Source organism: Echinococcus granulosus (assembly GCF_000524195.1).
Source record: "Echinococcus granulosus chromosome Unknown EG_S00013, whole genome shotgun sequence".
Taxonomy (NCBI): Eukaryota; Metazoa; Platyhelminthes; class Cestoda; order Cyclophyllidea; family Taeniidae; genus Echinococcus; species Echinococcus granulosus.
Genome location: NW_020170393.1, coordinates 1238492 through 1251316, shown reverse-complemented (window position 1 = coordinate 1251316; position 12825 = coordinate 1238492). Strand labels below are relative to the sequence as shown.

Genomic DNA, 12825 nt, shown 5'->3' with positions numbered 1-12825 from the left:
ACATCTGCTTCTACCTCATTTGTTTCCACCTTTTTTGTCCCATTTCGCATGTGATTTAATGAATGTCATTAAGAGTTGCCAATCACGACGTAGAGAACAGTTGTCAGTGTGTGGGGGGGGGGGTTTGAAGGATGAAGGGGGAGGATGAGGCAGTATCTCCGTTCCTCCTGCCAATCTGTAATTGGGTGCGGTCGGGACCCACTTTCTCCCTTCCCCTTTGGTGTAGATGTAAAGCCACTGTTTGATTGCTGTTGCTATTTAAACCTTATTCGGTTTCATTAATATTAATAATCTGGATTTATTTTATTCAATGACAAGTCACTACAGCTTGGGCAAGAAGGGAAGGTTTCCCCCCGAACACAATGCAGCATTTGTCTTTCAGTGATGCATAGCAAGAATCAAAGTGCCGAATGGGAGCATTACAACGGATTCATTTGTTTGGTAGCTTTGTGGAGGTGATGCTCCTATCTTTGAGTGGCTTATCAGCAAGATGGAAATTGTTAAGCACCTTCTCCAATTGCCATGCAGGAAGTGTTACCAAGTGCTTCTGGAACCACAGCTTTGGGTAGAGTTAGAGTCAACTGGTGAAGTGGTAGACAAGCTTGATACAAATTCATAAGGTTCAAATTGTATTTTATGATCGTAGGTTTAAAATATGGAGAAATTGGTATGGAGAAGAAAAGCGTGCCGATGTCGGGCTACTTATAATGCATATAAGTAGTTACATTCACTTTGCTAGTGTCTATAATTTGTGATAAGTCTTGCAGTCCGTTGTGTTTTAAGCTGCGCATATTTTCCCCTAGTATGATAGTGAATAACTCTTGTACGTGAGAGGTGTGGAAGAGAAGTACTCTGAAGGAATAATTCCCTATTTTTTGTGTCAAAGCCTCTACATGTGCTTATCGGTTTCATCGCGGTTGATCGTGATCCTTTCATTCTTCTTCACCTGTTTATAGGGGACACTGATGCAAAATATATTTTACTTTGCTTAAGATTCGTTTATCCGGTCGTAAACTTGAGCGGACTAGCCTACTTACTTGACAGTATTACTACCTTTAACTGCACTACCTTGGTGAAAGAACAATAACCGAGGATATTGCTCGACATATTTGTCAAAGGTATACTGTCTTACATTTGGATGAGCGTAAACAAGTCAAAATCGGGGAGACCAATCTGTGGTGTATGCAATTTACTTTCTAAAGGCATTGATCAATGTTTTTCCCACTTCCTTCTCCGTTGTTTTCTCTGCTGTTATCATGTGATTCTACTTTTCTTAAACAAGACGTTTCAGTACCATTCTCTCTATAAGACGATTCGATTTTAGCAAAACAAAAGCGTCCCAAAGGTTTTCTTTATAGATAAGAAACTCGCACATAGGAATTGGCCTGAGCGACCTGGTCATGTGATGGACAAAGTTGGGGCTTTTATGTTTTATGTATTCGTTTGAATGTACCTTTTAGGCAAGGAGCAAGCCGCATACGCCATCCTCGCGACTTGGGCGGACGTCATTCACGCCTCGCCTACAATCCTGATTTCCTGTACGCATTTACAATACTTGTCAAATGGAAGATACCCTCTTCTGTTAGATTTGCTCTTTCCAAGGGTATGAGAGTAGAGATGGAAGGGAGAAATGTTGAACCCGTTATATTTGCTTTGCACTGTTAATGCTGAAATTGTTCCCCACCTTCCAATTAGTTAAACAGACAAGAGCGGACTTATTGCAGTGTATCCTCAAAAAAGGAATCCCGAGGTCAATGGAATTTACAGAATCCAGTCCTTTTTTGTCTTTTAAGTAGTTTTCAAATTTTGTTATGAGAAGCAAGTGCTTTGAGCATCAGTGATGTCTATGACTCCCCCATTGACAATCACAGTACCTAGTCGCCATGACACAGATTAAATTGTTAATAACAGTAGTGAGCTGGAATACAACGCAGTCTAGGAGTTTTAAACAAATATTTAGGATGCTAAAAATGCCCCATTTCGTGATTATTCTTGTCTATTCCTGTCACAAATACCAATTTTCACTGCTTCCTCAGGTGCACCAGAAGCTATACTTGAGACAACGCCCCCATTCCTACTTTGTGGCTCTTTCCGACACAAACTTTGCTTACGTAACACCGTTGAATGCCGGTTAGTAGTGATAGCACAAAAAAAACATTGGCAGGTCCCGTTCAATTTGATTGTCTCTGTGTTTATGTGTCAACTGTGACTATGTCAACTGGTCCCCATGCCACTATCCCAGAGGGATCTCGGCCGTTGCAGCCCACAAAAGTTCCTCCTGCTTATTTGTTCTGCTCAAAAATCATAGGAAATGTTGTCATCTTCGGACCAAGGACACTCCGTGTTTATTTTACTGTTTTACTCTCCAAAAAACCTGTTTGTAGCGTGATTTGGCGTGATTAGTTAGTTTGAAGTGCTACGCCAGGCTCAGCCGAGAAAATCGAGGTGTCACATGCATGTGGCGCTGGTTAAATGTTTGGACGGACAAGCCTCGTGAAAAGTTGATGGGAAATTAAGAGGATATTTAAATGTTTCAAGACGAGTGGAAGTGTGAAACTAATTAAAACTAGCCAAAATCAAAGATTAGCACGTCGCCCAATAACCTCACCGAGTAATTGGAAGGGTGGCGACCATCCCAGCCTCATTATGTGGTGTCTCTGTCATTCCATCGACGCATTATTCAATGCCATCCCCCCTTTTGTGAGACCTGATGCTGTTTTTAGTTTCACCTGAAGAGGCACTACGACTTTTTATTTAAAGCCCGGTTCACATTTTTTATCAGAGATGTGGGAAGGTGTGTGGGGGGTGTGTGTGTGTGCATTGAACTCTCTCATAAGTTGTCTCACGCCTTAAAACAATCCTCTAAGGCATCCCCATTCCTAAGGACACATTCTACTTTTTTTTATTTAAAAGGTTTTTTGTGGTGAAATTGGTCACGAGACTTTGTGGTAGGGGTTTAATGCATTGTCATGTAGCCATGTGCCACCCCCCAGGCCCACATTATTTGCCCCGTTTTATGGAGCATGCCTTTGCATTCCATCTTGTGATGAAATGGGCCGCACGCGAACCACTAGGTAGTTGTGCGGACATAATTGCCTCCATAAAACGCAAACGTTATTAGGGGAGCACCAGGCCTAGCCGTTACCCTCCCCCTCCAAAGTACAGTTGCTTGCGGTGACGCGTAACTCCTCTACTTTGGGGGTTATGCTTGCTCGCAGATTAAAGGCCATGAGAAGTCACTTGATTTAATTTCTTAAATAAGTTATTTTACCACGAAGAGATCGGTTTTTATGAGCAACAAAGTGTTAAAAAGTTTAAATATGACCTCGTAATTTAGAACAAGTTGGTTTGCATGCTACTAATTGATTATTCAGTAGAAAGGGCTTCTCTGTAACTACAATTTTATTTCAAACTCGTTTTCATTAATTAAGGTTCCATTTGATTCATGGCAAAAACTAATTTGTGTCTTTGAGTAGAATAAATACCATGACGCCCTTTTATTGAGTTTGCACCCTCTTCGCGAAGTGACATGATGTGGGAATTTCATGAACTGCGAGGCATTCATGTGATCCGCCATCCACTAGGGGAGGGGTGTTCACATAAAAAATCATCTTGAGTGTCATCTAAGATTTCCATCTCAAACACATAAATGGTGTACTATGCGTCGAGGCTAATGTCGCTAATCAACTCCGTCCAGTCACAGACCAATGTGCGCTGGAGTGACTAACGCAACTACCAAATATAAAATACACCTAAATAAGGTCTTTTGAATGTGAGAAAACGTCGTTTAAATCCATCAAGTTCAGCAACTTCACCGTTGAAGAGTTATTAGAAATTATTGGATGTACCGAAGGACTACGGATATTAGTAGTGCTTAAATTGTCTGTTTAACTCGGATTTGGGGAGACACCATTTGAAGCTCTGCCAGTGTGACTCTGCTGGGTAGTCTGCCCTCTCCTCCCCGTCCTTCTGCATGTCGACGATGCGTACTCGGCTCGGGTACTGTGTCTTCTTGTGACTTCAGGGACGTCTCGGGGCGCTGCGGTTATGTGAAACTTCAGTAGGTGGAGCAAGAGATTTACAGCTAGGTGTGCCATTGTCCAAGCAGTCTTGTTGAGTTCCGCGGTTTAAAAATGAGGTCATTTAACACTTGTACACTCGACATGTTAGTATTTTTAACTCCTTCGACAGATTATAACTGGGAGCAGATACCAGATTATCTGTTCAGTCGAAGTTTAGCTGATAAGGTTGGGCATTTGGTCCGGTGAGTGAGCCGCCTTCCTTGTGGTTGCGGCATCTAATTCTATTCCCGAACTTACTAGCATTCATATGCAGAATTCTGACTGGTGATTAGTGATTCCTGGAACTGAAATTCAAGTCCACTTAGCCGGTTGGTGTTTGTTTCACCTATGAGTCTGCGAAATTGCATCAACAATCGTCGTGGTGGACACAGAGAGAAAACATTTGCATCCTATTCACAGCCGCCCACACTTGTAACAATGGGTGTGGCAAAAGGATTACACCTTCACTACTGCAGCAGCAGCAGCACCCCAAAGAGCAAAAGATAGTAATTTACATTATTTATTAAAAGAGCTAAATAATCTAGGATTGAAACAAGGCCATTTTATGCTCCCTTCTAGCCCATGGCTTCTATCTTGAAGGCATCTAGTGATCCTACTTGATTTGGCCGACTTGATTGACTTGACGTTTACAACTGTCAAGGCAAAAGCATATGTGCATATTTATTTTCTTACTTAGAGTGAATATTTTTGCAAAAAAATAGTCATACTAAAGGTAGGGACTGCATGTGTCAAAATGACGTTGCTGAGTTCATCCCTCGGGGCGTCAAAATCTAGTGAATGATCGGCCCGGGTCTGGAGTAGGTTTAGTCGGTGTGTCGACATCTGCGTAGACGGTGCCGGGTGTAATTGTCGACATGGTGGTCGTATGTCGCATGCTTCCACGATAAGTATACCGACAAATCTCTGAAATGTTGTAGTTGCTGTTATCTCCACGCCTATCCTGGTGTCGCGAGCTGCCAAAACTCGTGCCTATCACTCCGCCGGAGTACTTCATCTTCCAAAGGTCGGAGATACCACCCTTTTTGGTAGTTGGAAAGCGTATGCCATTGACCTTCGAGGCGTCGGCGCGGGTGAAACGGAGCTCGCTGGTGAGGTTGCGTGCTTTTGTTGAGAGGTAGTGAATGGACCCGAAGGCATCATCCACCATTCCCCGACCCATGCTGCAGTGACATCGCAGAAGACGTAGAGTGGCTCTGCGAAAGTTCTTCATCCGCTTCATGTAAAGCACCCAATTCGAGGCCTGTTGAAAGAAGAGGAGTTGCCATCCGAGGTCGGAGATATTGTAGGCTATTCGCACCGCCATGCGACCTGCCTCGCCGTTAAGCATCTGGGACAGAATCGTGGAGAAGATATAGGCAATTGATTGAGGCAGTGCGCAAATGACCACAATGGTGGAGAGGATGACCAACAGCATGGAGGCTGCAATCTCGCGGTTGGCACTGGTGCATTTCGACATGGTCTCACGGAGTACGGCACTCTGACGAAGACGAATTAATAGAGCAATGTTAATGATAATCACGAGGACGGTTTGAAGTAAACTGGAGTTGGCTAGAAGGACGTGGTAAATTTGTAGCGTGTTTGGCTCTACCTGCACCCAACAGATTATTTTGCCATTTGAGAAGCCATGTTCAACTAGCAAGCCAAAGGGCAGCATCACGAGAGCTGAGAAGAGCGTGATGACACCAACAGCCTCCCACGCTCTTCTTCGTGAAATTCTAGCGAATTTGAGAGGGAAGTAAATACACAGGCAGCGATCAAAGGCAGTGAGGAGAAAGAGAGATGAGCTGAGGCATGAGGAGAAGGAGTAGAGGTAACGCATGACCTTGCAGCTATAGTTGTTGACATTGAAGATGAAGAAGTAGACCCTGGCGCCGGTGGCGTATGGTAGACCTTTAGCGGGAAACATCCAAATCCAGCCGAAGAGGATAATGGTGATGACATCGGCGGCTGCCACACAAGCGAGGTAAATCATCTGACGCGAGGGTTTGCGAAAGACGAAGAGAAAGATGTAGGTGATGAAGAGGTTCGAGACGACGCCAAAGAGGCCAACAATAGGAAAGATGTAGGCGGAGACGAAGCCGAGCATGTGGGAGAGAACACAGGCGCTCAAAAGTGTGGAGGCGTTGGGGGCGTCCGAGTTGTAGTCTTGGCAGTCACGCAGCAGATCCCATGGGGAGTCAAGGTAGGGCCAATTCGGGTCCTCCGGGAGGATAGATCGTGAGTTTTCCGCAAATAGCATTTACCTTTTGCCAGACGACTCAATCCTTCGTAGCAAATGTGGCCAGCTTCGTGGACTGCCATTGGCTGAATGATGTTCGACCAATCGGAGGGATCGAGGAGAGTATTAGGACGGGAGTGAAGGTAAACCAGCCTTATGATTTGAGGCAGACGGATGGTGGTGGACAAAACAGTGACATAGATTTGTAGATAAAATTCATAATATTTAGGCTGGAAGAAGTTTGACTTTGTGCTTTAAAAATGCTTGTGGCAGAAGAAATTATTGCTGTCACGCTGTAATGCGTTGGTTGTTTGTTTACACGTGGGTTTTGATTAGAGGGTCATTTTGAGTCTCAGCTATCGCACCTTCGCAAGGTAGGCTGGTCCCCGGGACATGTCAGTAGCCTCAATTTCTGCTGTATATTGAATATATGCATTCTGTCCGAACGTTAGGTCTTCTCTTGTCTATAGGGAAGTCTCGGGGCGCCATATTGGCGGCAGAGGAAAGCAAACCCCATCCCAAAGGACAAGCACCTCCGTTTCCCCTACTGAGTGCAACACAACGTAATGGAAGAAGTGTATGTATAGGGGAACGGAGGTTACATGACGATCCCTTATGAAAGAGTTACAAATGATGTCCGTCTTCATCAAATTCCTTAATCCCGCGTTCTTCAGGAAAGCTGTCAATAACTGAAGTGACACTAACTATGAACAGTTTGAAAAGCTCGTTACGGAGTTGTCTACCGTATCGGTATGTGGGTATTAATGATGTGAACTCTCGATACCTCTTCCACCTGTCAAATAGTCTGATGGAACTCAGATGAATATGGCTGGGGACCTCCGAAGTGAGAACAACGTGGCAAGGAGGAATCGATGTGAAATTTTATCCTTACCAAAGTGTGTTAAATCTCCTGTCCTTTATCGCATAACTGCATTTAGTCCAGTGTTCTTACGACTGGATATGAACATGTGTGATGGCTAGCACATTTCCCCCGTCCCGGAATCCGATTTCCATACCGGCCGAAACCCCGGATCAGTGACATTGCGGTCATGCATCTCCTCAGACGCACAGCAATTTGATGACAGTGGCACGATTGGGTCATGCGTGTTTCCTTACAGCACCGATTATGTTGCGACGGCTGACATGGGAAGGAGACCAAGGGGAGCACAGAAGACGATGATCAAGCAAGGAGAGGGGTTACGCAATGCTCTGTCATTCCACCTTCACCTAGTGGGCTGGCCTCCAAGCCTGGCAGTAGCCTCCAGTCCTTCTGTAAGTCGAATGTGTGTATTTTACCCGGGTATTGTCTTTTTTCGTCTACAGTGTGGATTAAACTGCTTACCGCCAGCGTCACGTGTGAGATAGTAAGTATCCTCCGGTGACAACTGATTAAGTCACATTTTGTCGCAAATAGTCAGAAAGCATGTGTCAGATACCCATGGTTTGCGACCGATTGCATTTGTCAGTTCTTGAGCAGCACAACTTCGACTGGTGATCCGACCCAGTGCGCCGGCGCAATTGTTTCAGGTTAAAGTCGAGGGCACGTCTCCTCTTCAGCATGATGGTCACCTTCTGTACTGATGACATTAAAGCCATTTTGACTGCATGATTTAAGTAGCTTTTTACGCCCAAGCTCACATTAAAAGCATGGAAATTAATTAATTACCTACTTTGGTTGGTTGAATGCTTGCTTGCTTACTTACGATCTCACTGCCATTTCCCTTTTTTACTTGTAATTAGTGATTTGCGAATAAGTTAAGGTGACTTACGCTTTCTTGGTTTGCAAACTTTTACGTGAAAGCAAATTTATTTGCGTGGTTTAAAAGTGAAAATTAGTAGGGATTAGCAGATTCCGGACCAATAAAGTAGTATTAGTAGAGGGTTAAGGAGAGGGCAATGCAAAGTGTCCTCTTTTGAGTCGTTTGTGCTTGTCTTAATACGCAAAGCGCTCCTTCCCGAACAGGGCATTCACCAGTGACTGCCGATTCCACGACTTCCACAAAGGCGCCGCCCTAATCCGGATTTGCATCGCCAAGGCTACGAATGGGCCAATTGTACCGAATTTTCTCTCCTGCCTGCCCACCATTGAAGTACCATTTCATTAAGCGTGGAATATTAGGAGTCAGAAATCCCCGACTTAGTCGATAGCGCTTTTATGTCTCTTTAGAATAACTACAAGGCTTTAATTTTTCTCGCCTAGAGAATGACTTTCCTAGACACTTTTTTGCATTCACTAATAGACTTTTTTCCAAAGTAAATATCACCTTAGTGATGCCAAGATCTAGTGTACAAGCCCTCTCTGAACGGGAGAACTGACAGGCAGTTGAAGGGGCGATGCAATTAGATCCCTGTGGCATCCGAGGTGACAATCAAAACACGCGGCGCACATTTCAGTCAGGGTGAAACTGCAAAAATTTGAGGGCTTTGCACAAGACTAAAGTCGTGTGAGCTCAGTGCATCCAAATCGACGTGAAGTTCAAAGTCCGCATGGTCCAAGTTATCTGGCTGAAGCAGGTCACATTCCTGTCTCATTTTAACTAACCAAGTTAAACATAAGCCATTACAGTTTTTACTGGAAGTCAAACGATTACGAAAGATGCTAGCTTGCATCTCTCTGGCAATTTCCTTCTGGAAAACAGAGGGTCAGGCAATTGTTCGACGTATTTAGACAGTATTCATGCCTTCACCACTGAAACAAGTGCAGGCGTTACAGAATTGAATCGAGTTTTGAACAACTTTATTCATTATTAATGCTATTTTGGAGAAAAAAGTGCCGTCAATGGGTGGTACAACCGTCCTTCTCACTGAATGCTTAGACGCAGAAGCCAACAGCAGGTCTGCATAGAGTTTAAATCAAAGAGTTTATTTCTGCAATCATGTAAGCGTGAGGGGTCAGGCTACACCATCCTTTGGAGTGGAAATCGAATACATAGATTTGAAAGATGGCAATGAATTGTGTGACACTTTAATTGTTTGTTTAACTTTACACTTTCTTTAGGTGGGCACTAAGGAGCACGGCCAGTGTACTCCCGCCCTGCGGTATGGCCTCCAAGTCTAAACGGTAGCCCCTCAGCCCTTCCCTCCATCGAGACTACGCATTCTCCGTGAGTATTATGTTTTCTTTCGTCTTCATGGAAGTCTCGATGGTGGTAGCGGGAAGCGAATGCAATCCAAATGGGTATCTATTCTGATTTCTACTGCTACGTGATGGTCCTTGGCGGGGTGGAAGAAGTGCATGTTGCTACGGATGGGAAAATCTGCAACAACCAATAACAGAAGGGCGGAAACTTACGTCTAACCTCGGCAACCACTTTAGTCCCGTGGTATGCAGTAAAGGTCTTAAACAACTGAAGAGACATTAGTCGTGGACGTGAACCATCTGGAAGAGTTAGTTAAGGAACTGTCCACAGTACCTGTATGGAGATGTTAGTTATGTAAACTCGTGATACCTTCTTTACCTCTCTCCTAACTGGATGGAACCCAGGCAGATATGCCTGGCCGACATTGAGGTGAGAAAAAAGTGGCAATGTGATGCAGGCGCATAACATCAACCTTAGAAACTATTCAAAACCTGTCATTTGTTTAGTGGCTCTGCTTCTTGGATAGTGTTCTCACGACCGGCGATGGACATACTTGACGGTCTACACATTTCTTTTTCGCCAATGGAGTTCCCAAGTGGGAAGAAAATCCAGATTCAATAGAATTGTCAGGAGGGATCATTGACGTTGCAGTCAAAGACCTCAGTTACACGCGAGCTCGATGGTTGGGGTAATTGGTTTGTGGGAGTATTCCCCCTACGGCACCATCTCTGCTGTGATGGTCGACGCTCAAAAGCAAAGAGGGGGGTACGTAATACCTCCATCGTTTGTTTAACCCGCCGTTTTGGTTAGGCGGGGACCAAAGGCAGAGTTGTTGCACTTCCACTCGGCGACATCGCCTCCGCGTTATGCCAGCAGCCACCAAACCCTTTCTGCACGTTGATAATGAATATTATGCCCTAGCATTATGTCTTCCCTCGTTTTCAGGAAAGTCTCGAAGCGCTACAATAGCGTCCAAAAATGCGCAAATATTTTTGGGAACAAAAACCGATTGGAAATTTGTCATAGTTTATAAAATACTTTCATCCAAAAAAAAAAATTAATTTCATCCTCCGAAGTTCAGTGTAGGCAATTTAATTTCTTGCTCAGATTTTTTACACTTATTCGGCGTCACGTCAAATCGGATGTTTCTTATGTACAAAATATTTCGTTTGCTGATGGAATGAGACTGCAGGCGAACACTACTCAAGTGTTACTATTGTTAGTGACCCATCCAACAGCAACGAGAGGTCAACGTAAAATGATTTTTACCATAAATTTGAACCCCGCGTACATCTTAGATACTGCTACCGATGCTCAAATCAAATTAGGACTTGTAATTTTAAGCGCTTACCATTGAAAGGGATGCTACGGTGATGGCATCACACGGTTATCATGTATACGTTCTATTACCTAAAGCCGGCGCATAATTCGTGAGCCGATGCTAAGTTTGTTAATTGAGATGACGGCCACGGACACGGGCGTTGGTGCGGTGCGTATGTGTGCAAGTTCAAGTGAGCTGGTGAACGAAGTATCCTGTAGATGAAGGTGTGCAACTAAAATCTGCCCATATGTGCAGAAGATGTGGAGCCTGGTGTGTTTGTGAGACGATCAGCTGGGACTCAGTAAGGAAAGCGACTCCTCCCAAGGCTTCAAGAGTCGAGGATGATCACTACCAGGCGTACGTCTGTACGCTGGTGCCAACTTGGGCCGAAGTGGTTGCCAGCCTGACTCAGCCCAATGTCTCGACTACCACTTGCGTGAATCATAAAAGAACGTTGAATGCAGGATTTAGAGAATGGAGATGGAACCTCCAGGCCCGAGTGTTTGTTTGGTCGGTGCATAAGAGGCGAAGCTTTTCAAGGGGATGAGCAAGGCCATAATTTGAAAACCTGTGGAAGTTCGAGAAGGTAGCCTTCGTTGGGTGCTATCACGTGGCGCAAGGCAATAAAAGTGCCCACATAGGAATATGGTCCACCGACAAGGAAGGCTGCCACTAACTGCCGATGAGAGGAATATAGATAAGTGTATCGGCATTTTATTGGTCCCGATGTCACGGTTACACTTGATAATTCATCAATTGGGAGTTCAGACTTGCCACCCCGCAAGCCAAAAGCAAGGATTCGGCATACCTATGCAAGACGCGTTCATAACCTTCCCCTTCTACGAGTTGGCAAGAGGTTTCTACTGACAAAGAAAAAAACAATGTCGGATAGTTGTAAACTTTGAGGGAGAAAGAAAAGGCGAAGAGCCTTACTCTTGCGCAGATACGGCCTTTGCTTGTAGAAGGCGTATTATCTCCGGTGAGACGTGGTGCATCTTGGCCAGATCCATTGCAGTTTTTCCCTCCTGTGAATGGGAAGCAGTCAGTAAGTCACCCACTTTCTGATCAGTCCAATTTCAGTAGTTATGAGTTGTGTGGAGGTTAGATTATGTGGCTTTCGGTTGTTTAATCCATCTTGACATCGGCGTTCCCATTTATAAAATATTAGTGGTGAAAAAAGACATGCTTCGACTCATTACCGTTCACTGCAATGATGATAACTTATCATACAAGTGTAATACGTTAACTGTTTCTTTAACTGTCGGTTTCGGTGACGAGCCACTCTAGGGCTCCGCCAGTATACCTCCGCCAAGCGGCCTGTCCTCCGGAATATGCAGAAACCGAAAAATCTGTGAGTCGGCAATACACATTCTGTCCGAGTGTTATAATTTCTTTCGTCTTCAGGGAAATCTCAGAAGTCACATAATTGGCAGTGGAAAGTAGATTCGAATCTGAAGGATAAATATCCTGATTTGCAATGCCGAGTGATAAACCTTGGCGTGACGGAAGAAGGGCACGTGCTGTGGCGACTCCCAACAGAAGGGGTTAAAATGACGCCTACCTTCGACAACTACCCCAGGTTAGTGTTCTGTAGGAATGCTATTAACACGTGGAGCGACACTAGCCGTGGCTACGAACCATCTGGAAGAGTCTGTTACGGAGCTGCCTGTCGTACCTGTATGAAGATGTCAATGAAGAGAACACGTGATACCTCTGCCACGTCTCTACTAACTGGACAGAATCCAAATAGATATGGCCGGGCAGTGCTGAAGTGAAAATCAAGTGGTAGGGAAGAACAGACGCTAAATCTTATCCCCATGAAACTATCCTAAATCCCTTCCCATACTAAATGCCTCTGTTATTCGTCGAGTGTTTCTGAGACTAGCTATAGACACGCGTAATAGCCAGCACATTCCCTCGGTCCCCAATCCACCCCCAAATAGTTCCCAAACAGGACAAGACTTCAGATCCAATGGAATTGCCACGAGAAACAGGTGAAGTTGCGATCGAATACTTTCTCACTTGCATGGAAGTATGGTGACTGCCGCAGTTGGTTGGTGGATATTTTTCTTTACATCACTGACCACGTTGCGATGGCTGACGCGGGAGCTTGATTAAAGTGTA

At 44.6% G+C, this 12825-nt stretch overlaps 1 protein-coding gene across 1 annotated transcript; it reads right to left on the bottom strand. All coding sequences in view use genetic code 11, as the record gives it.

Annotated features, from left to right (window-relative positions):
• Positions 1-4845: 4845 nt before the first annotated feature.
• On the bottom strand, positions 4846-6321 carry EGR_02845 (rhodopsin-like orphan GPCR; the record flags this gene model as incomplete). The annotated part of the gene is made up of 1 exon (XM_024492094.1): positions 4846-6321. The coding sequence occupies one exon, from the start codon at positions 6319-6321 to the stop codon at positions 4846-4848; it is 1476 nt and encodes a 491-aa protein (XP_024353588.1).
• Between the last annotated feature and the right edge of the window lie 6504 nt (positions 6322-12825).